We start from the raw sequence: 24,916 nt of genomic DNA, 5'->3' as shown, positions 1-24,916 counted from the left end.
TTATCTCCTCCTTATCTCTCCAGAAGACACTCTCAATCCAAAGCCCTATTATTAATCTGGCCCAGACTTCAGTCACCACTTCTCATAATGTGAAAATTGTATCGATATTTTTCAATAGTGTCTTATTTGTGACAGGGCAGCTGTAAACTGTTTTGATGATGTAGAGAATAAGGATCGGAATTTGCAAATCAAAAGGTGCCAAAGGAAATATGACAACTTTAAACATTGTATTCTAGGGCCTAGAATAAATGTTTGGCATAGCCTAGCCCTAGACTATAGGCTATGCCAAAACCATGCAGAATGTAATAGACCTACTTAGCTCACATCTTACAAGTAGTGCTGTAAGTAAGATTGTCCACTAGTCACACAGTAATTAGACTAATCAGCTAGTTGGTTAGACATCACCATCATTAGAGCAAAGCATGGGGTGATGAAAACAGGTGTTGTTTTTGTCAATTCATAATCTGAATTTATAATTGAGTTCTTTGATTTAATTACTTTGCTGCTTGTTTAGGATTAGGTTCCTTTGATCATACAATGCTCCAAGGGTAACCTCAGACAGAGTGAGCTTGAACTCTTAATGGATTCAAATATCGCAGCACAATAACAAATGTTAGACGAAAGGTGTCAAGACTTTGCCGCACTGTGACTCGAATGCAAAGTTGTTCGTACCTGTGATTATTGTAACAATGTTGATTTTAATTAGTTTTTCTCCCCTTAGGATTGAATTAGCCTATCTCAGATAAATCACTAATCCTCCATTGCCTCGTCTGCCTTTATGCGGAAACAGTGGCAGCGTCAAATGAATGCACACCAATCAATCAAATCTTCAAAGTTGATTTGAAATCTTCAAAAAAGGTGTAGGCCTATCATCATCATTCCAATATGAAGGCTTGGGGGAAGTTATGAGTGTACAGCCTGAGTTGAACAGAATGATGAATGCTGTGCTCTTGTCTTTGCTGGGGGACAAAATAATGATGAGACACATCAATCTTTATTACCAACCTACCTCCCAGCCCAGAACATCCAAGGGCAACAGAAATATTGCACTACAAAGAACATTCATCTTCACACACCTGCCTATATAGCTTTCAGCTGCAAGGAAACATCAATTTCTTCCTATGGATTTTCTCCTTTTCCTACTTTATCTTCTCTTTGTGATACTCTGAGAAATGACTAATTCACATCTATACAGCTCACTTAGATCTGAGTAGGGTTTTTATTTATAGTGAGCAGCAGAATGACTCAATTTCATAGAGAACAGGGGGGTAATCTTTTTTTCAATCAGGTTCACCGAGAGCAATCTAGGAAGAGAGTGACGCCAGCGGAGGTCCAAAATGCGTGACATGTAGCCAATGAATAGCCAGGGAAGGGGGCTCGCGCTACGTTTGAATGCTGATAATATACAATTTGATTCTTTAAACGTCTGACGCTTTCAAAGTACATCGGTCCATTTTGCTGCAACTCGACAGCGCTGCTTAATCCAGAACCTTACTTCCGGGAACTTTTGTGAGGTAAATTGGAGTGAATGGAGATCTCGCAACTCTTTTATTATATAGCTCTGGGTTCACCAGAATTTCATGGAATCCCATTGGTGAAGTAGTCTGTCTATCCAGACGGTGCTGTCTCCGGATTGGATGAGCCATATCTGGCCCCGCTCTCTCGTACCTGTCGTGCTATGAGAGGCTGACAGCTCTTCCTATCGTCCCGCCCATCCGACCCCATCCATCCCTCTCTAGTCGTCTATGCTCTCCACCGGCGTTCAATCATAGCGGATTGAATATTGCAGGCTCGATATGAGGCGCGTGAGTGTGCGTTTGGGATGTAACGGCTATTTGCAGTAGCGTTTCTGAATAATAAAAAAAACAAGGAGAAACCCCACAGGGGAGTCAGCGGGTAGAGAGGATACCGAAGGAAACCGGGGAGCGTGGCAGGAGGGACGCTCGACCACATCCAACCCGACACCGCACGCAGAAATGGCGGAGCACCACGCAGCCAGCGACGGCAACAAGCACAAAGCAGCCTCCGCCAATGCCGGGGGCTCGGTGCACGGGAACAGCCGAGCCGGAGGGGGCAAAGTAGGCCTATCTGGCGGACTGACACAGCCAGCCGGGTGGCAGTCTCTACTCTCCTTTACCATTCTCTTCCTGGCCTGGCTGGCAGGATTCAGCTCCAGACTTTTCGCAGTGATCCGGTTCGAGAGCATCATCCACGAGTTTGATCCATGGTAAGCTAGCTAACGTGATTCCCGAATCCCAATGTCCATCATTTGTGCTGGGGACCCCCCTCTGAAGGCTCCCGGTTCCAGAGGGGGTCCCCAGGAAAAAAACATGGACAGTTTTATTATGGGTCTAACGTTTGTGTTTCTGTTTCATCCTCTAAAGTTAGTGTGATTTGAACTCAGATGTCGTTCTTATGTGTTAATAAACAATAGCTCCTCACATATAAAGCAGTTGTTGAGCTCTCTACTAAATTATCTTCTCACGTGCCTAGGGACAAAGTCTTGTTGAATTGGGGTCGGTGGCCGGGTGTGTATCTGTTTGGCAGACCTTGACTTGTCACGAAAACCCTTGTGGAGCCCCACATTCGCAAGCAACAATAGGGCTTTTGCTTTATCTAGCTAGCTAGCTAGTGCGGTTTGGCTAGTCGGTCCCCAGTCCGCCAAATCGAGTCTCATGCTGTTTACCCTTGACCCAATAATAAAAACATCGCTGCAGTATATAAGGCGCTAGACGCCTCAGATGCAGCTAGCTAACTTTCTTTGGGTTGGGGAGAACGTGTGAATAAACTCGAGCAAGGGCAGAAAACCAGCACTCGAACAAATTCAGTGTGGACGTAAATATGTGTTGCATATGACTCATATTATGAGGAGTTTGGCGGGAGCGGTGGTTGTCGAAACGGACTCTTCACATACGGTTCTGCTGCAGGAATAACCGCGTAGACCTCCTCTGGGATTTCAGCGTAAACCTGCTGTTAAACTCATAAATAGTGAATGCTATTCATTATGATGAAAGAAGACTTCCCGGTTTCCGCGCGAGTTGCAGCCGGGTGCCCATGACAGCAGAGTGTTTATAACCCGGAAGCGAACTGTCCGGTCTGGTCTGTCACAACGCCATGCACGATTTATTCTGCTGGTTTTGTAACCGTGTCACAAGGGCCCACAGGGGTCTATCTGGTTGCGATGCACTGTCATTTCTCTGTGTTCACACTCGCATTCAACCAGACAGCCCAGCTGATACATTTATAAATGTATATTCATGTTCAGGGACACGTGCTCCGTCTTGTTCTGGATTACATCACCCGCATCATGTTCATAACTTGATCATATTTGATTCATGGGCCAAGGCTCAGCGTTATCACAGGTTCACCACAGTTTGTGAACCTGCTTGAAATAGAGATTGGTTTGTGCATCAATAGATAATCAGACCAACTTGGACACACTCTTTAGAAGCTGCTGTTTTCCATCCACACTGCCTTCATATATCTGATGATCTTCCTGTGTGGTCACATGTTTGCTAATTGACCTATGGTACATTACCCTGTATCGTGTAGTGACAGTGGGAGCTGCTTTGCTTCAGTGGGCTAGCGTCTCCCCAGCTACGGAGCTAATGTTGCACAGCTCCTTCTTGGCAACATGGCAAAGAAAAGTGAAGTTAAAAAGCCTTTACTGCTAATAAGCAATGCATGGTACTCGTTGGGATCCTTTCAGACTTTTTTTGGGGATGTTTAATTTAATATAAGAAGCATAGCATATAAGCTGCAGATATTCATTATTTAACCTAAAAAACATATAGCCTAGTTAGTTCCATGTTATATACAGTGTTACAGGCAATGTACACCAGATGCGGATCCGGTAAAACTGCCGGATCGACTCTCTCCCATGTTAATAGATGGGTGATACATGTGGTATGGAAAAATTACGCACCTGTTCTATTTTTGTCGGATCCCGCATACGCCTGACAGATTATATGAGTGTGCGTCTGTTTGCAGCCGTACCGCATCTGTACGGAGGCGTTGTACATTAGCCCTTAGAATTCTGCCTCATAATTACTTTCCATGAATCATCTTGCAATCCCCTACTCTTGCGAGGCAGCTGGATTTGCGCGAGTTCATGAGATCACGATCACACGACAAATCCATCTTGCCACGCTCCAATCTGTTGGTTTGAATCCGAACCACCAGTGGTTCGCACCAATCAGAGGCAGCTACGGGCCGCTTTAGGTGTGACACCAGCGAGAGGCGAGCCTGTGATAGACATGATAGATGGATGGTTCATCCAATCACCTGCCAGGTATTCTTTTGAAAGTGCCTGACCTTTGAAATGGTGTCCAGAGTGATGGTCTTTGCACACACAGTCCGATTGTTTTCGTATGCGGGTTTTTTAATCCGTCATCTGAAAACAGCTCAGCTCGGCTCAGCTCAGCTCGCAAAAATCTATTGACTGATGCGAAAAACGCAGAAAATCGAACCTCGTCCGAAATCTTAAACGACGGACGTAATTGTCGGATTCGGTGTGTCAATGATGATTGACACAAATGAGCTTGTATTCTTTTTTCTTTCGTGCGTCAATTTCAGACGAAAATACGGACTTGGTGTGCAAAAGCTATGACTCGTTCCCAGAAGGTTATGTGAAAACAAACCATCTGGCAGCGTCAGGTTAAGAGCTTAGCAATCCACCATGACCATCCCAGCCCCAGAAATGATCTCTCGACCCCCTGCATGGTCCTCCTGATCCTGATTCCACCATTTGAGCCATGTTTGAGGAAAGAGCCTCTCTTTTACACATAAGAGAGCCTTCGTTTTGTTTTGAAACTCCTCCCAGAGGTTTAAAAAAAGCTACATAATAAGAAAGGATGTTTTATATTCTCTTATTTTCTCTCAACTTGCAAACTGTGGTGGGATTCTTAGAGATTGGTTAAATCTGTGCATCCGCATCATATACAAGTGGGCAATATCTGTCTGTTTCACTTTTTGTCCCACTGATGATGTCACAATGCCTATGACATCATCTGTGCCTCTGATATGAATGATTGGTGGTGTCGTCGTCGTCTGAATGATTGGATGCAGTTATTGATTTCTCCCTGCGTAGGGCTTCAAATGATCTGCAGCTAACCGTTACGTTAAACAAGCAGGCAATTTGAAGAAACAAGATTGGATTTAACTGCACTGAAATGTCGGCCTTATTTCGAAAACACACAAGCATGTCAGAGATTTTGCGAGTGAGTGCCTGACTGACATGACCTGCTTGTTATCAGGCTTTGGTTGGCTAATAATATTTGCTGATTATTTTAAGAGCAGACTACAGCTGGAACTAAAGTGGCCTTTTATTTGTCTCCTCCATTCAAGAAAGTCATTAGTTTTCCAAAGTTGCGTCTTGGCTTAGAAAAGATTTGCGGCTCCTTCAACTCCTACTTAACACCCAACCTTCTCAAGTCAATGAGTCAGCCGTGCTTTCTGCTCAGAATATTGTTCTAGCTGCCTGCCGCCTACGAGGCTGCACTTTGTGGAGGTGGAACTCCTCCTCAACCCCCCACTGGCACAAATGGCCTACTGTATATCTCCAGCGCTCGCCAAGCCAGTAGTGGTACTCCTTAGAGGAGACATTCAATCCCACTCCCATGGGTTGATTTTTTATCCAAAGTCCGCTGTAACAGCTGTCCAGTTTATTGACTTAGTGGGAAGACAATAGATTCTATCTAGACTTACTGCAAGCTGTGTGTGTGTGTGTGTGTGTGTGTGTGTGTGTGTGTGTGTGTGTGTGTGTTGTACAGGCTATATATACACTGAGTGGAGGGGAGCACTTCTTGGAAACAGTCAAGTGTATTCCACCTCCTTGGTTGTGTCAGGAAGTAGGAGTCCGTTGTGTCAGAAGAGTGAGGGGTGGAGAAACATCTCTGTCAGGCAGATAACGAGCTGGATACTCAAGCAGAAGAGCACATAGATAGACTCACTCCCGCTCGGACATTAAGCTCTCCTCCTCCTCCTGTCGGCGGCGTAAGCGCTGCCTCTTCATATCTTAGCCGGTGCCACGACTGGAGCTTTGTTTGGGCCGTGGACGGCTGCTGACTCTGTGTCTTAAGACAAGATGTTTGCTTTTAGTGGCCAACTACCTCCCCTGAGGCTCGAGTTGAAAGATTGTGGGGGAGGGGGGGGTGGGGTGTAGTGGGTTTTTAGCCAGGCAGCCAGGAGGATACTCTCACAGCTCCTTCAGGATCAGCTTGATTTCACTCTGTATTGACTGTTAAAGCCTCTCTAGACTTGACCCTGTTCAGAGTTGCACATAACCCCAGGACCAGGACAGTAGCAGGTCACCTCATATCAAACCTGGAGCAGCATATTATTCCATAACCAGCTGGACTAAATACAAGCTGAAATATTGCTTCTTTTCATAGTTTTAAAAATGGATGGCAATATGGCATAAAGCCAGGATTAGAGTTTTCAACATGACAGACAGAAGATAGGTCGGCATCCTGGTGTAGTTGTTTAAGCTCGTTGAATGATATCAAATGTCCATGGTCCACCTAATGGCCTTTTCTAACCATCTTATGGTCAATTGAAAAACATTGTAGGTTTTATCAATGCATGTTTGGGATTTCTGAACTGTGTATTTATTAGGGGTGGGGGAAAAAATCGATTCACCTAAGTATCGCGATTTTTAATGTCACGATTTTTTGGATCGATCTTTTATTCCAGAATCGATAATCGCAAAAAAAAAAAAATAATAATTTTTTTTTGGGTGCTTGCAGTCAGGCCACTCACTGAACAGCAGGCCAGGCGCCGCCTACTGGTTTACTAGTGGTTTTATTACTTTATTAGTTAGTCTGAAGTAATAATTACACTTCAGGGTTAAAGTGGGTGCATCTCATTGTAAAATTGGACTTCAAACGGCCTAAATCTGGCTTCAAACGGCCCAAATTTCACGCACGTTGGCCCATATCGGCCTGGCCTGCTTGGTATCTAATGCCCGGCCTGAATTATGATCCCAGTCCGCCCCTGTTTTTAACTATATCGCCCAGCCCTACTCATGATATATAATATACAGTCTCTAGTGTATGATTCAACTTTTCCCATGTTCTAATCTAGTGTAAAAAAGCAAACAAACTGAAAAAAGAAAAGAAAAAAATAAACAAAAATCGCAATAAATCGTAATATCGAATCGCAATAATCGTAGAATCGCAATACTTAAGAATCGCAATATAAATCGAATCGGCACCCAAGAATCGTGATAGTATCGAATCGGGAGATAAGTGAATCGCCACAGCCCTAGTATTTATTATACCCTATGGTCCCTATTTCTTAATGATACACTTGATACTTTTTTTTGAAAAGCTGGTGAAATTAGCAGAGGGGAGCACTCTTCAGTGTGTCATCTCCCTGTCTCTCTCCCTCCCCCCCCTCTCTCTCTCTCACACACACACACACACACACACTCTAAAAAAACACATCTAAATCAAAGTAGATTAGGCCAGCCCAGGAGGCTGCTAGCACAGCAGCACGTTAGCTAGTGAGCTGCAGTAGTGTGAGGAAACAGAGAAGAAGTTCTCATTGATCTTTCTAGCAGAAACTTGGCTGGAGTTGTGTTGTGATACCCTACTTAAAGCCCCCCTGCAGTCAGTTTTCCTACAACTGTTGGTGTTCTATGAAAATGTTCGAATATAGATTTGTATGTCATTTGATTTGTACCAAAGAACTTAGATCTAACAGGGATATTTGTTTTTGTGTGTTACCGGCCACTCGCATGTGTGTGTGTGTGCGTGTGTGCGCGGTGATTTGTGACAATAAAGACGGGCTTGTCCGTCCCCGTTTCGTTTTTGTTGATCTGTCCTCGAGCGTCTCTTGAGCATCTCAGGAGAGTGAGGTTTACTCCTGCACAGCGCTACCCGCTGGCCACAGTTAGAGCTGCTAAATCTTTCAAAGATGAGGCTGGTAACTCATGAGCCATTTTATAACCATGTGTCAGTGCCAAAGGTAATGATTGCATTCTGGCTGCCATTCCTTCATCTTTACTGCAGCCTCGCAGGCCACGCCTCCTTCATCTTCACTGCAGCCTTGCAGGCCACGCCTCCTTCATCTTCACTGCAGCCTCGCAGGCCACGCCTCTTTCATCTTCACTGCAGCCTCGCAGGCCACGCCTCCTTCATCTTCACTGCAGCCTCGCAGGCCACGCCTCTTTCATCTTCACTGCAGCCTCGCAGGCCACGCCCCCTTCATCTTCACTGCAGCCTCACAGGCCACGCCTCTTTCATCTTCACTGCAGCCTCACAGGCCACGCCTCTTTCATCTTCACTGCAGCCTCGCAGGCCACGCCTCTTTCATCTTCACTGCAGCCTCGCAGGCCACGCCTCTTTCATCTTCACTGCAGCCTCGCAGGCCACGCCTCCTTCATCTTCACTGCAGCCTCGCAGGCCACGCCTCCTTCATCTTCACTGCAGCCTCGCAGGCCACGCCTCCTTCATCTTCACTGCAGCCTCGCAGGCCACGCCTCCATCTTCACTGCAGCCTCGCAGGCCACGCCTCCTTCATCTTCACTGCAGCCTCGCAGGCCACGCCTCCTTCATCTTCACTGCAGCCTTGCAGGCCACGCCTCCTTCATCTTCACTGCAGCCTCGCAGGCCACGCCTCCTTCATCTTCACTGCAGCCTCGCATGCCACGCCTCCTTCATCTTCACTGCAGCCTCGCAGGCCACACCTCCTTCATCTTCACTGCAGCCTCGCAGGCCACGCCTCCATCTTCACTGCAGCCTTGCAGGCCACGCCTCCATCTTCACTGCAGCCTCACAGACCACGCCTCCTTCATCTTCACTGCAGCCTCACAGGCCACGCCTCCTTCATCTTCACTGTAGCCTCGCAGGCCACACCTCCTTCATCTTCACTGCAGCCTCGCAGGCCACGCCTCCTTCATCTTCACTGCAGCCTCGCAGGCCACGCCTCCTTCATCTTCACTGCAGCCTCGCAGGCCACGCCTCCGTGTACAAACAAACATTCATATCACACAATTGATTACAGGACACACAAACACACTCAGTGGCACTTTTTTTATCCTCCCTGGCAGCAGTTTTTATTCTCTGCTTTCTCCTCAATCAAGAGACTTGATGCTAAACCTGATGATTAACTGCTATTTCCCTCGGCCAGGCCTCCCAGCGGGCTAGTGCCAGGCGGAGCGCCCGAGTTCCTCAGTTCGTCCAAGACGTGCTGTCTGTGTGTGTGTGTGTGTGTGTCTGTGAAACAGAGAGAGAGAGACAGATAGATCTCCAGGGCACCTGCTGCATGCGTAGGAGAGCTGCCTTTGGCTGGGAGAAGCATCACGTTCCCACAAGCCACTGGGGAGCCATGAAAATCTCTATCTGCATACAAACGGCCCCTTTTCATCTCACTGTTTTATTTGTTTGCTCTCTGGGTTTATTTGTTGCACCGAGGCCCAGGATTACAGTGTAACTCTGTCTGTCTCTCTCTGTCTCTCTCTCTGTCTGTCTCTCTCTCTGTGTCTCTCTCTCGTCTCTCTCTCTGTCTCGCTCTCTCTCTGTCTCTCTCAAACACGCACGCATGCACACCAGGGGTGTGCCGATTAATCGTATAATCGATGCATCGCGATTAGTCACGTGACGATTAAAATCGATTCACAATGTTCGATTATCGATTTGCAAAATACGGTATTTCGCCCGGAAAGCAGTTCCTTAACTGTAAAACGAGACCAAAACCGAAGTACTGGAAACTGGAATCACTGAAGAAAGCATGCAGGGTGGCTGTAACATGTGATGCGTGGACTTCAGTCGCAACTGAAGATAATGGAGGTACATTTGTTTGTTTACTTTAATTAATGGATACTGACAAATATACCTTGCTTTAAAAAAATCCTGTTTGGTGAAAAAGATGCATCGAAAATCGTGATTAATCGTAATCGTTTAATAATCGAATAGTAGCACCCTTAATCGTAATCGAATCGTGAGGTGCCTAAGGTGGCACACCCCTAACGCACACACAAGCCCAGTTAGTCCTCATCTCTCCCCATAATAAATCATTTTTTTAGCCAGTTCAGCCAGTAACACCCAGTGTGCACAGTAGATGCGTTACGGCTGCGTTGTGGATCCGGTAAAACCGCCGGATCAGACTCTCTCGCCCGTGTTAATATAGATGGGTGATACATGCGCTACGAAAACATTACGCACCTCACTGTGCTATTTTTGTCTGACACAAGACATGAGTTGTGGCTCTGTTCACAGCCGTACCGGAGCAGTACCACATCTGTTCTGGAGCTGCTGGACAGACCATTATGAGATGATGACATTGTGATTGTGCCTGTTTATGTTGAAGTGAAGCGTCCATGCAGCATGTCTGCGTCCGCTCTGTGCACAGCTCTGACTCTGGGCTGTGAATAATGTGCAGGAGTTCATTCAGCATTCTGCCTGCTCATGAATGCCATTCAGCAGAATAACAAAGTACAATAATATCCAGTATAGAGAGGGTGGGGTGGTTGATTCATTCACATTGAATGTGCGATAGAGACACTGCGTAACGCGTCATCATTCAGAAACCACGCCCAACACGGGGGAAAACACAAACTCCTGTCCAATCCTGGTGTTCTCATATGGCTATGTCACGTGCATGGTTGCGTGTTGCACCAAAAGATCGTATATACGGAAGATGAACACTCCAACTTACTTCTTGACAGCTACATCCACATTTTTCTTCTCTCCAATTCTCAATGGCTTTCTTGTTTTGCTCAGGAGTACAAAAAAACTTTAACTGGCGATTTTTTACATTTGTTGTCTGCGCAGCCCCACCACACAACAGCTTTTAGCTATGTTTAATTCAAGGAAAACGACGCTGGTGTGTGGAAATGAACGGAGCTCTTCCCCCGTGAAGGGGGCGTGGCCTATTACATGCAGTGTCTCTATAGCCGATGATGCCCCCACTTGTTAGTCCCCAATTTGCCTGACAGGCAGTTTGGTGGGGCCGTTGTGAAAGTGTTGGCAGGTTCTGCCACCTAACGAGAGGTGCTTGTCAGCGGCCCAGAGGCCACATGCATCACCGATGCCTTGATGGAGGATGATGGCACTGCGGAGGAGCCCAATTTGTTAGCGTGATGAATTGCCTCCCCGCTACACAACACATCCAGAGGGATGTTTGTTTTTGTGTGTTCAGCCGCGCGTGATACGCATCAACAGAGATGTTTAGAGCCCATTAAGGAGTGTTTGTTTAACTTTTGAACATGGGAGCGAGCGGGAGAGCTAAAGCGTAGCAGCAGCAGCGCACCGCCGCTGCTGCTCGTATCGCCTCAAATGCAGCCCCGTCAATTATGCATTATGCGCATGGGCGGCCATGTTGGGGTTTTTTCTGTCCCACCTTTTTGGACGGCACCACACACACACGCCTCCTCTCTGGGTTTGGCAGGCGTCCTCTAATGAGATTTAAAGTGCACTATCCTCCTGACAGCTTTAGAACCCGCTGTTCCAAATCCTCGCTCTTTATCGCTGCCTGGGACTCAGGAAGTGTGGTCCTGTACTCCCCTGACTTTCAAGCATGGCAGCAGAACAGTGCACACAAGCAATTCATCTCACTCGACTTTAGCGCTTTTTACCTTCACATTTAGCACCGTTTCCTTGACCTTCATTGGCCAACAGCTGGAAAATGTCCCCCCCATAGTTAGAAAAGTGTAAAGAGAAATAAATCATCTGGCCATGTTCGACCCGACTCTCACCCCCTAAAAAGATCATTCCAATTGAAATCAGAACTACAAATGGATCTTGATACAAAACACATTGTGGTATGAACTTGCAGCCTAAACCTGTGGTTCTCAAAGTGGGGTCCGGGGACCGCCAGGGGTCCTTGAGGGTGTTCCAGGCGGTCCCCAGCAAAAAGGGCCTATAATTTATTTTCACTATAATTCCATCCATAATAATAAGCAACACAGTGACAGAATGTATGACTGTTTCGGTCATGGGTTTCGCTTTCAACACTTATTCTGTAATAAAACGTCTTAAGCAAAAAGATTTTTTGAAAGATGATCCTGCCTCAGCCAGAGAGAGCATCGTTCTCAGATGCAGGTGTTGTGCATAATATGTCGAGCAGTGGGACACCAAGGTGGACAGCAGAAAACTCATACACAGATATCTCAAATACAACCACAAAGTGCTATGAACAGTGTGCAACAAAGCAAACTGAAATAGGAAGCATGGCAGCATTGGCATCCCTCAAACCTGATAGACCCTTCTCACGGGGGCCATTTTGTGTCGAAACGTTATGGTAAACACAGGTGCAAGCAAAACACGAATGAGGGTTTCGAACTTCCATGATTGGAATTTGGAAACGCTCATTAGTGTCTTGCTTGCACCTGTGTTTACCCTGCCTTTTCGACACAAACTGGCCCCCCGTGAAAAGGGTCTATTGCCAGCTGCATTCAAGTGGCCCTCCACTGCCCAGAGTTTTGTCACCGTCTCTCCTCTGCATTCATTCAGCATGCGGGTCCTCCGCTCTAACATTTCTTCCTGCTGTTCCTGTGGGATTTCACAGTTTAATGAAATGTCAGTCAAATAAGTGGTGTTATTTTCAGCCTCTATTCTACGTCTAACTAAGGCATTGAGGCATCCATGGTGCTGAAAATGCCTGCATCCATATATACTGGTGTGGACCCAGAGCACCTGGACGGTGTGGCGCGTTGGCGGATAAACTCTGCATCTCTTTCTGAGTGGAGGGGTCAAACCAGAGTGAGTCTCTCTAGAGGCCCAGATGCAGGGAAAGCAACAGCAGACTAAGAGTTCACAGTTTACATATTTATAAAGTATCCACTAAGGTCTTGAATGGCAAAAGAACCCAAGAAGAAACACTGAGTTACTTTTGTAACTGTCATTTTATTTCTTAGTTGAAAAGTTGCCAGAGATTTCTTTCCCCTGCTGGCAATAATTTTATTTTGAGGAACAAAATAGGAGTTTGATAGATAGACTATCTAATTGATTATGGAAATAACAGGCCTGGAATTAAGTTATTTTTAGGGCAAGGCCACTTTGGCTCGATAGATAGATCTCCAGGCATCCCCACTGCAGCTGCCCTGCGCTCCTGGCCAGCCCGTGGAGGAGGATGGGCCAGGAGGAGGAGAAATACGGAGGACAAATTTGAATGGCGCATCTTAAGCGTGTGTGTGTGTGTGTGTGTGTGTGTGTATAATTGGTGTGTGCATGCATTGGAGCAGTGTGACAAAGAAATATGGGGTTTTGTCGGTCCTGTACCTCTTAAAATATACAAATTTATTCTGGCATCGCAGCCAAAATGGAGGGCACCAAGGCCAAAACCAATTGTTATTAAGCTCTATTATTAAACAGTGTGATACAGCAGCTAAGATGGCTCAGACTGCAAAGTAAATCTGCAGCTTTTTCTTATGGGCACAACGGCCAGTTGGAAACGGCATGGGAGACTGCCTGTGTGGGTAGAAGGGGCATTATTACGGCCACTCTCCGGGGCATCCACGGCACTCTCCGGGGGGCATCCACGGCACTCTCCGGGGGGCATCCACGGCACTCTCCGGAGTATCCACGGGGGGCATCCACGGCACTCTCCGGAGTATCCACGGGGGGCATCCACGGCACTCTCCGGGGGGCATCCACGGCACTCTCCGGGGTATCCACGGGGGGCATCCACGGCACTCTCCGGGGGGCATCCACGGCACTCTCCGGGGTAGGGCTGCACAATATATCGTTTCAGCATCGTCATCGCAATGTGCACATGCGCAATAGTCACATCGCAGAGCATGCAATGTCAAGTAAGGCAAATTAACTCATAACATACATCTGTGACGTTCTAAGCTCTTTTCCTACTAACTATAGTACTTTTACTCACTTAGGATCCTGCAACTCACCCTGGGTGCGGCTAAAAACACACTCACTTCCTACTACGTCAACCGTGCACGTTACCCACTAGGCCATCTTCTTAAACAGGCAAGGCTTGATAGACCTATTTAAGACTTTTGGTGAAAATTCCTGTTTTTTTCATATCGCAATATATATCGCAGAAAAAAAAATATTGCAATGTCAGTTTTTTCCAATATCGTGCAGCCCTACTCCGGGGCATCCACGGCACTCTCTGGGGGGCATCCACGGCACTCTCCAGGGGCATCCACGGCACTCTCCGGGGGGCATCCACGGCACTCTCCCGGGGGCATCCACGGCACTCTCCAGGGGCATCCACGGCACTCTCCGGGGGGCATCCACGGCACTCTCCGGGGGGCATCCACGGCACTCTCCGGGGCATCCATTCACGGCACCGGCCTTCTGGGCTTTGTTATAATTCCTGCTCTGTCACAATTGGATTTCATTTTTGACGCAGCTGTCGTGTACTATTGACTTTCAAGGTTTACTTTGGCAATACACTTTGAAAATATATTGTGATTTCTCATGTCAGAAATTGTTATCGCAATATCAACAAATCAACCACACGTTTATGTCTGTGAAAGCAGAATCAGCCATTCTTAAACTGCAGCCGATCTTCTCTTGGGCCCAGGCCATCCAGGTTTAATTGCAGAGCTAAAATGCTCCCCACACCCCACTCCTCTGCAGAGATGCTATAGAAACGCTGGATAGAAGCTTCCCGCTGACACATCAGAGTGCGTCGTGCAGAGTGGAGCTGCTGCTGTGTCTGTCTGTCGAGCCACAGGCACTCTGATGTGACTGTTGTTCCATGACCGCCCAGCCTGCAGAAGATCCCATCCGGGCGAGCACCGACAGAAGGAGGCACGCGTCCTCCTCAAACAAACGCAAGGCTGTAATTGACGGCACTCCTTTGACTGCCTGTGCCAGTGTGTGTGCCTGCCTTTGACTGCCTGTGCCAGTGTGTGTGCCTGCCTTTGACTGCCTGTGCCAGTGTGTGTGCCTGCCTTTGACTGCCTGTGCCAGTGTGTGTGCCTGCCTTTGACTGCCTGTGCCAGTGTGTGTGCCTGCCTTTGACTGCCTGTGCCAGTGTGTGTGCTTGCCTTTGACTGCCTGTGCCAGTGTGTGTGCCTGCCTTTGACTGCCTGTGCCAGTGTGTGTGCCTGCCTTTGACTGCCTGTGCCAGTGTGTGTGCCTGCCTTTGACTGCCTGTGCCAGTGTGTGTGCCTGCCTTTGACTGCCTGTGCCAGTGTGTGTGTGTGCCTGCCTTTGACTGCCTGTGCCAGTGTGTGTGTGTGCCTGCCTTTGACTGCCTGTGCCAGTGTGTGTGCCTGCGCGCGTCTCAGTAAACTCAGAGATTCCAGGCTGGGAGTGTTGGTCTGAGTCTATTGGGGCGTAGTCCACTGGTCTTTCTTGCCCTGTTGCCAGTTAGGTTCAGACTTCACCCTGAGTGGATACTGGCCTCCCTCAACGGTTCAACCTAGGGATGCACCGATGTGAAAATTCTGGCCGATAACCGATATTAACATTGCTGTTATGGCCGATAACAGATATTTACCGATGTCGCTATGATCTCTATAAAAATACCTTTCTGTGATAATAAAATGTTGTACATACTGAAAAACACATGTAAACACTGTGAATTTGAAAAATGAATGTCTTTCTTTATTTTCCAAAACATTTGGAAAACCCCCGAAATCATAGATTTACTACAATGTTTCCTCTCAATGTGAAAATTTTGGCTCATACCGATAACCGATATTAACATTGCATCATCGGACCGATGCCGATATGTTAAAAAATGACTTAACATCTGCCGATACCGATATGATTGCCTATATATCGTGCATACCTAGTTCAACCACCCCCCCCCCCCTTCCGGCCTCGTACTGACAGGCAGCATGCAGCTCTGTGGGTGAGCAGCACACCTGCATGAGATGCAGAGTGGAGGAGACAGGAGGAGTGGAAGAGACAGTGGTGTGCGGGTGGTTGGAGGCGGAGAGGCAGAGAGAAGAAATTAATGCCTGCCAGGCATCCAATCTGAGGGAGGCTGTGGTTGGGGAGCCAAAGAAATTTCATTGTTCAAAGAAAACACATTATCAGTTAGTTTGTTTGTGTGTGTGCACGCGTGTGTGTTATTTTTTGTTCAGGGAGGATGGGGATGAGTTATTTTGTCGGTCTCGGCCTCAAGTTAAATTGAATTCCTTGTATGGCTGATAGACTACTTAAAGTAGAGCTCGTTTAATAAGATCAACTGCTTAAAGCGTCTCTACTGAATAGTTCAAATAGCTCAACTCAGCTTATTCTTGAGTCATTTTTCTCCGTTCAATTTAATCCACCACAGACTCCCCAGCAACTCCCTGGAAATGCACTGTTTAGCATTAGCGGCAAAGCCAAGTGGAGAGATGAGCGCCGGCTTCATCAACTACTGTACATCTCAAATCGGAGGTTATTGTGACGGTCAGGCAGGTGGAGACTCTCACTGTGCCTGGTGCAACAACGACTGTCTGATTTATTTTGCTATATTCTCTGACCACTGCGTGTTTCACGTTGAGATTGGCTCGCTCAGTTGCAGGCCTGATTGTCGATAGGCCCACTGGCATCTTCCCCAGCAAGATGATTGGCCAGCTGTCTGTAATTGGCACCTCTTGAATGCCTTGTTGTGTTCTGTTGTCATTTAGATTCTGTTATGTCTTTGTTGTAATCTTGTTTTGTTTTTGTTTGATTGTTTCCCCCCCGGTCATTTTAAACAGGTTCACCCGAAAATGAAAACTCTGTCATACTAATAACAACAATACTACTACTACCACTATTCATACTCATAATCATAAGCGCTTCACATATCGGGGGAGGGGGGACTCACCTCATCCTCCACCGTGCTGTAGCACCCACCTGGGTGATGCACAGTTTGTGCCTGAACGCTCACAAGTACAACACATCAGACATCAGCTGACCGCTAGCCATCTACTACTCACTGTCATAGCAGTGGAAACACAGGTGACGTTTAAGCAATAGATCACTTCAGGCCGTCATATAAAATGAGCATATATCACGGCCTGAAGTGAGCTATTGCGTTGTTTATAACGTGACTATATTTATAACTTTTATAACGTACTCCAGTTTCCGGTTTATAATTTGGGTCTGCAGCCGAGTATAACAAAGGAAATGGCAAGCTGCAACAATAAGTCACGTTAAACCGGACCTTGTACCCACAATTATTTTTTTTACAGTGGGGCATTCAAAAATAAGGTGCATAGGCTGCTGGGGGCGGGTTGTTATGGTTGATTACTTCCTAGAGCTACAGAGTTGACATCTTGCTACGCTAAATAAATAGATTTGATCATAGTTGACAGTTTGTCTCACGTTGCTTCTTTTGGAATGTAACGACAGTTAGCTAGCTAACTTTGGCTAATGCTTGTGCTAATGTTAGTTAATATTAATGTTTTCATTTCGGTAGGCAGCTAGCGAACAGCTAGCGAACGCTAGCGAAAATGACAACGCGATTTAAACAAATCAGCAATTTGTTTCTGAACTTTCTGTTTTGATTGTTTTATTTCCCCACCTATGTTATCAGTCATTTGTTTATGAACGTTCTGTCTTGATTTTTTTTATTTCAATGCTGCTTCCCCCCCAAAATCAATTCACTTCAATCTTTTGTCACTGTGCAAATAAACGGAATAACCCCCCCCCCCCCCCCCCCCCCCACACACACACACAATTCCTGCTGCAGATGCTGCCATTGTTGAGGCATTGTGCTTGTGTTCATCCTCATCGTCCCATTGAGGTGACTTCCTCGGTGCAGCCGAGCCACTGGCAAGCATTATGCTGTGAGGTCACAGCCTTGGTCCAGGCTGCCGGAACAGCTGACAGCCAGGCAAGGGCATGGCTGCTGTCCTAGGGCACTGGAGACAGCCAGACGCATGCAGGAGTAGTAGAAGGGAGGAGTGGGTGGAAGAGGGCAGAGGATGAGGAGTGATAGATGGAAGAATGGAGTGGTGTCTGTCAGAGTGACAGAGTGACAGCTGGAATAGGTTGTCATTCTGTGACAGCAGCGAGGAAGACGAGCCTGTCAGGGTGCCTGACGCCTGTCACACTGTGTGTCATCTCGGTTATCAAGTAGAGCAGCTGGCAGCTCATCTGGGCAGGCCAGGCCCACTACGAGAAGGAACCAAAGAGTCCAGGTCGGAGCCCATGAGAGGCCGAGGCGGGTGATGATGGTGGTAGGATCATCCCCGTGGAGATGAGATCAAAGTACAACAGGAGATGTTTGTGGAGAATGTTCCATTGCCTCAGGGCTCATCTTGGCCCATCTCTCACACTCTGCTTGGGGCCTAAGGGTCACCTTTGAGGTGCCTCTGCTCAAGTGAGAAGAAATCAAAGGGAGTTGTTAATAATACAGTTCAGCGTTTCCTCTAGGATTTTTTATTTATTTAATTTTTTGCAGCGGGGGAAGGGTTTTGTTGTACCTGGGTCGTGCACGTGTAATACGCTGGCGGTCGGAGAATTGCAGAGATGTACTTTTCTTTCTATAACAGTATGTGCTTTGAGTTTGCACCATTTATTTCTCTCTCTAAATAATGTTATTTAACCCTTGTACCCTGCTGCCGCGGAATCCTCAATTTAATCCTGGTCCATCTGATGGACCTTAACGAGAATACTGTACTAATTTATAAATATTAATTTAAATTTTTAAATTTTTGACTGTTTATAATTCATTGGTAACTTCTTCCCTAATACCTCATACCAACATTTCATACCTATTCGAATTTTAACCCCTCAAATGCCAGTGTACAGTAAGTACAGTAAAAAAAAAAAAAGTACATAAAAAAAAAAAAGTTTTTTTTTTCCATTTCCATAAAGACAAACTGGCTTTGGGTCTGATATTATGGGCAAGTTGGGGTGTTTTACAAAAGTCACCACTGCAAGATGCCTAGTATCAAAGATTCGCAGGCATGATGTCACAATAGCTATGACATCACTAGCCTATGACATCATCAGTGATGTCATGAGATTATTTTTTGTCAATATGTCACTGATGACATTACTGATGATGTCACAGACATTGTGACATCATCAGTGGGTTTTTGTATTTTTTGTGATTTTTTGTAAAAATAGTATTTTTTCATATTTTGAGCCAAAAATCCAAAAAGCGCATGTTTTGGACTACCAGCCATTTTCCCCAAAAAACACAAACGAGCTTTAGTCCAGCATCTATCCTGGTCTAAAGGCTTCAAATCAGTAGTGTGGACTGTCAAATTCAGTTTTATAATATTTTCCCATCTTTGGCATAGGAATCAGTTTTTTTTACATTTCATGTAAACTGTATGGAATTGATTGCTATGCCAAAACTGGGGGAATATGGGAAAAAAAAAAAAAAAAGTAGAAACTACAATTTTAACCCCTTGAGTCAAGGTGAGATGTGTAACATCAAGGAAATAATGATTTTTTGAAAAATTAGCTGGAAGTCAAAAAAAAAAGTTCTTTTTGTGCAAAATTAACATTGAAATCAATGGGACAACTATGCAATGGACTTTGAGACCATGTAACTCCCCCAAAATTTCTACCAACTCCAAGGTTAGATATTAAGGTCAAAGTTCAAGGTATTTGGTCCAGGATGCCCGCTGAAATAAATTAATTTTGTAAAAATTTGCTGGGAGTACCAATAGAGTGGTTTCAATGGAAGTCAATGGGTCCATCAGATGGACCAGGAGTAAATTGAGGAGTATTTTTGAAAATAGGTCTTAGGATCGTATAAAAATGATAACTATGATTGATTTTTGTCAAATACCCCCAAAAAAATACCTAGCCTTAGTTTTAGACCATATACTCAAAAAATGTGGAAACGCCCCATACGCGAATGCAGGAAAAGTCCATCAGATGGACTAGGAGGGTACAAGTTAATGTAATGTTTGTTTGTAGCGTCTGTAACTTTGTGCTGCTTTTTCTTTGCCAGGTCGCCCGAACAGTTATTTCAGTTATACTTCAGTGACGTTACTCTCCTAGAACATTTGCATATATCCATCTTAAGATGCAGTCAGTCAAAAGGTTTGATACACATTATTTTTCATTTTTTCTACCATTTAGAATGATAGTAAAGACATCACAACTAGAATAATGCCGTGACCAAAGAAGTAGGGGTGGGATGTCTGCATCGATCATCGATGCACCGTTTCAATGATCAACGATCCAATAGCATCGATGCGCAGTGAAAACATCGATATAAAACGCCATGACACCATAAGAAATCAACATGATTTCTGTTATTTTATTTTGAAATTGCACGCCACGTCTGCGTCACCATTTCTGCCCAAGCGCACCTCTTTCCGCATACAAACAATGCGAGCAGCGAGCGCAAAGCACGCAAGAAAAAGAGGGAGAGGATATTCGCTCCCGTCTCAGATATAAATCAATGCATATAGTCTAATGCAGCGCCGGGGGGCAAGATTTAGCAGCGGGGGGCCGCTGCTGCTAAATGTATATTATAGAGGAAACCCTGCAGTTCATTTGAGGAGCAGGTTTGTGGGTTATTTTCTTTATTTTTACCAAATGACCCATATTTGATTTGTCCAAACTTAAAGGGACAGCTCACCCTAAAATCCAAAATACACATTTTTCCTCTCGCCCGTAGTGCTATTTATCCATCTATATCGTTAGTTGCCTGGGTTTTGGAGATATCGACAGTAGAGATGGCTGCCTTCTCTCCAATATAATGGAACTGGATGGCACTCGGCTTGTGGTGCTCGAAGCACCAAAAACCCGGTTACTCAAGATAATGCACAGACTTTGTTGTGAATGTGAGCAGTTTCATGTAGGAACTATTTTATTTTATTTTATTTTCGCCCGCTAGCTTGCAGCTAGCGGGTGTAGTTCGGTCAAAAGAAAAGAGTTCCTACATGAAACTGCTCATAACAAGGTCTGTGGATTATATTGAGTAACGGGGTCATGATTTCTGGAAAGTGACAATGCTGTTGAGCTTTTCAAATTTCGTTGGCACTTTTGTTGAGCACCACAAGCCGAGTGCCATCCAGTTCCATTGTATTGGAGAGAAGGCAGAAACTCTGCAGCCGATATCTCCAAAACTCAGGCAACTAACACAAAACAATATAGATGGATAAATAGCACTGCAGGTGAGAGGAAATATATGTATTTTGGATTTTAGGGTGAGCTGTCCCTTTAAGCTCTAATGCCATTGTCCAAGTGTACAAAATAACTATTTTGGAAGATGTTTTCCCTTCCCTGTCAACTCCTCCCACTAGGTAATTTCATCATGTGCGCCTCTTGCATTGACGTCTACACAGCTGATCCTGTCGTCGTGCTTCCCTGCATGAAATGTCTGTTGAGGAGGAATTGGTAGACAAGAAGGAGATTGAAATTAATCACCCGCAATAAATTAATCAAGAGAGTTCAGACGTGCCCCTAGAAAATCCATTAGAGAGCACTTAATATCCAATTTGAATGTATTGTTTGATTTTAATCCCCGCAAGGATATAGCCTGCTTTTTTTTTAAAGCGGTGTCTGAACTAACCTGCTGTACAGAATCATTAATCTCTTTTAAGATGATTCTCATTAAACTGTCTTGGAATAGTTCAGGTTTAATCCAAGTAAAAAAATGTTGCTTAATTTTAAATGGCTGTGTTTTTGTCCCTTTTTTTAATTGGCAAGGAAATTGGAGCATCACCAACACTTGCTTGGTCATGTTTTGGTAAATTAATGTTTCATACGTTTCATAGCATAGATTATGAAAAATAAACAAGTAATATTTTGACCACGTTTACATTGCTAATTTATTAAAAAAAGAAAGGGAAAAAAATCGAAATCTAATGGGATGGCTGCTTTTACTTGAGCTCAAATTTGTATTTTTATTTCAAATTTGAGCCTTCCACTATTATCTCCGTGCAGCTCAAAGTGGCAGAAGGCAGAGTACAATGCGAGTGCTTCTAGGTGAGGACAGGCATTGTTGGCAGCAGATTAGCTGCTGCTATAAAAGTGTAAGGAGTGCTGGAGCCTGGAGAGTAGTCTGAGTCGTGTGTCTCCAGGCTGTACCGCAGCAGGCATCATTGCTCTTGCAGGCCATTAGGTAAACTGCTTCTTGTTTCGGCTTCAAGAGACCTCTGATTTTACAAGAAAGCCTGTCCAATTCTAACGAAAGGTAATAGTTATATCGCCGCTTTTTTTCACCTTATTCATTATTGGACAGGTCAGTGAATAATCAATTCTTAATAATACAGTGGCGGCCAAAAAGGCCTTTTGATGAAGAGCAGGGTGTAGTTTATAGAGGCAGTGGAAGGTGTGGAACCCTATATTAAAAGCCTGCCATTTACTTTTCTTTTGAATATTTATTAGAATGTTCTTGTCATTATTCTTTAGTAATATAAGGTCAATGGTTACAACTGGTGGTTTGAATGGCAAGAGGGGTGACAAAAGTCTTACTATCAAACGCCAACAACACCTTCCTTTTTGATGTAGTCTGTACACCACAGAAAACGCCTTAAGGGGAACACGCCTACATACACCGACATAAAGAATCTATCATTTCCCCTGAGAAACAAACTCACCTACAGCTGCATGAATTAAATGCTGCACTTTTATTTCTGTGCATAGTTCTGGAATTAATTGGTATACTAGATTAACAGTATTATTTAACGCACCAGAACGAAGTGCCCGTTTTATCTCCAGGGGCATAGTGGAGGGTAAACGCAAGTATCAGAATCAGAATCAGAAAGACTTTAATGATCCCCGGGGGGAAATTGGGACAAGTTACAGTTGCTCGTTCACATAACACACATAGCATGAAATAAAATACACAGTAGTAATGCGATAGTAAAATAAGCAGAATAAGAAGAAAGAACACACAAGTAAATGCAGTTTGCCCACCTCTTTGAGATGAGGTAGACACTAGACAGAGAGTTTACTCACCTATTTTCAGATCAACTGTATCAGTCAATGACGAGATACAAGGTGGGTAAACTACTCGCCTTGGACAGTTTACCCACCTCTGTATTTACGCCCCTGCTTATCTCTGTATAAAACGTGATGTCACTGGGTTAAACTGGGGGCAGGGCGTTTCATTACTAGCATTACATAGCATAATTTATTGACTGATTGATTCGACTTCTACCTAAGTTTTCTTATGACTATTACAATATCAATTTCAAATGTCAAACCATCTATTCTCGTGCAGAAGGTTCATGCTGGATCACAGTAACATCATGTGTCACAATGACCTTAGGCCCTTCTGGTGACACAAACCTTCATGTCTTCATATGTGAAGACACAAAATCAGAGTTACACTACTGTTAAGTAATAATAATTGCTTTAAATTGTTAAAAAGAAGCACGAAGATGCATTGGCTACGTTGTGACGTTCTCGTTCCACTCTCACAGTCTGCTCGTGCAGCGTTTCAGTCTGCAGAGACATGATAACCTCTACCTGCTCACTCTGCCTTTCATTGTGCCTCCTCTCCATCCAGCCCGGTCTTCAGAACAGATTTGCTGAAATTAATAAATAAAATGTTTTTTTTTTCTTCCTCCCAAGCCAATGGAATTCAATTTAACGTGTCCTTGAGACGGGTAGCACCGCAAAAGAGGACGTGATTTTCCTTCCAATTGCTAATCAGTGTCCCAAGTTCCGTAATCCCTCTTGTCTCCCCTGATTCCTCCCCAGTTCCCCTCCCAACCGCAGGACAGACTGACCCTGTTGATTGGCAGGTTTCGTCTCTGCCTTCCACTGATAGCCTGGAAACGGCTTTCATTCTCAGAAGCTCTTATTTTTATTGATCTCACTTTTGCCAGGCTGTTTTTTCCCTGCTGGGGGAAAGTAATCGCTTTGGTAAAACCATCCTCAAAACTCATTCTGTTTCGCTCAGTCTGCCCTCCAGCCCGCCCCCCAGCCATTTCCAGAAATGGCAAAGACCACGGGCCAATCAGGGGTCCCTGCCTCGTAGGTTGACGACGTAACCGGCCAATCGGGGACACCGCTGGCAAAATAGTAATGGCGGCTCCCGAAAGCAACGAGCGGTAACGTTAACGTTATAGGAGAGTAAACGCAGCCCTCAGTGCAGTTGTTGCAGAAATAGACTCAATAACAAGTTACAACAATTAAACAAGGACAAGAGTATGCACCAGTGGAGTTCCTCAGTGATGAGACGTTTTTGCCGTTCTTCCGGATTTGGATTGGATTTGGCGACACTGATTGGCTAAAGGAGTTGTCTCTGAAGGCACGTACTCCCGCCCACTGAATTCGATGTGAGTGGCTGGGAGGCCAGACTGATATGTAGAGTGAAACAGGAAGTGAGATCACATTATGAGGATGTTTTTTTTTGACCAGGCTAGGAAAGTCAGCCAAGCAGCAGCTTGGCAGTGCAACTCGAAACCCTTCTCCGAGTCAACCCCGATATGGTTGTCATGGCGATAGCAACATGTCCCATCCATCTCCTTGGTACCCTGCTATTTCTCCCACCCACCCTGCTTGGAGGGAGGGAGAGACAATAGACCCTTTTCACGGTGTCCATTTTGTGTCTACAAGGCAGGATAAACACAGGTGTATCAAAACATGAATTAGGTTTTCCAACTTCCAGTCCATTTAGGTGTTGCAGTGCTGGGGCCCTAATTAGTGAGTTGGTGCACCTGTGTTTATCCTGCATTTTAGACACAAAATGGCAGCTGTGAAAAGGGTCTATCGGTCAACGTTGTCCTCATTTACCTGCACCGTCAATCCACCATTTGCACACATTGATTCTCCTCCCTAATCTTCTGTGAATGGGGAAAAAGCGGTTTTGTCGGGAGGACAAAAGCTGCTTGTGTGCGAGCGTCTTGCTGCAGCAGAGTCTTCAGAGATGAGCATGGCGAAGCAAACGCCACAGATTGTCTGGACTTAAGCCCCAGTCATCATTACTGTCACCCCAAGATGCTGCTCCACATCTGGGGACCACAGGGACGCTATGCGCCCTGGCTCCACGTACACCATTTTGCACTTTCTCTTTGCCTTTTGATTGAACTGCTGCTAGACCTGCTCCATTCACGCAGAGAACAATTTGAAGTGGGAATCTATAATAAAAAGGC

At 45.4% G+C, this 24,916-nt stretch overlaps 1 protein-coding gene across 1 annotated transcript in view; it reads left to right on the top strand.

The window, feature by feature from the left end:
* Positions 1-1,785: 1,785 nt before the first annotated feature.
* The window catches only part of LOC310785335 (dolichyl-diphosphooligosaccharide--protein glycosyltransferase subunit STT3B), a 112,130-nt gene continuing 88,999 nt past the window's right edge, over positions 1,786-24,916 (top strand). The window contains exon 1 of the mRNA XM_083646370.1: positions 1,786-2,227. Within this exon, the coding sequence (XP_083502496.1) occupies positions 1,977-2,227 (251 nt within the window). The 5' untranslated portion in view covers positions 1,786-1,976. The remainder of the gene's footprint in view (positions 2,228-24,916) is intronic.

Source organism: Poromitra crassiceps (genome assembly GCF_964638095.1).
Source record: "Poromitra crassiceps genome assembly, chromosome: 11".
In the NCBI taxonomy this organism is placed as follows: Eukaryota; Metazoa; Chordata; class Actinopteri; order Beryciformes; family Melamphaidae; genus Poromitra; species Poromitra crassiceps.
The sequence above is the reverse complement of the archived record's forward strand: the minus strand, read 5'-3'. Positions and strand labels throughout refer to the sequence as shown.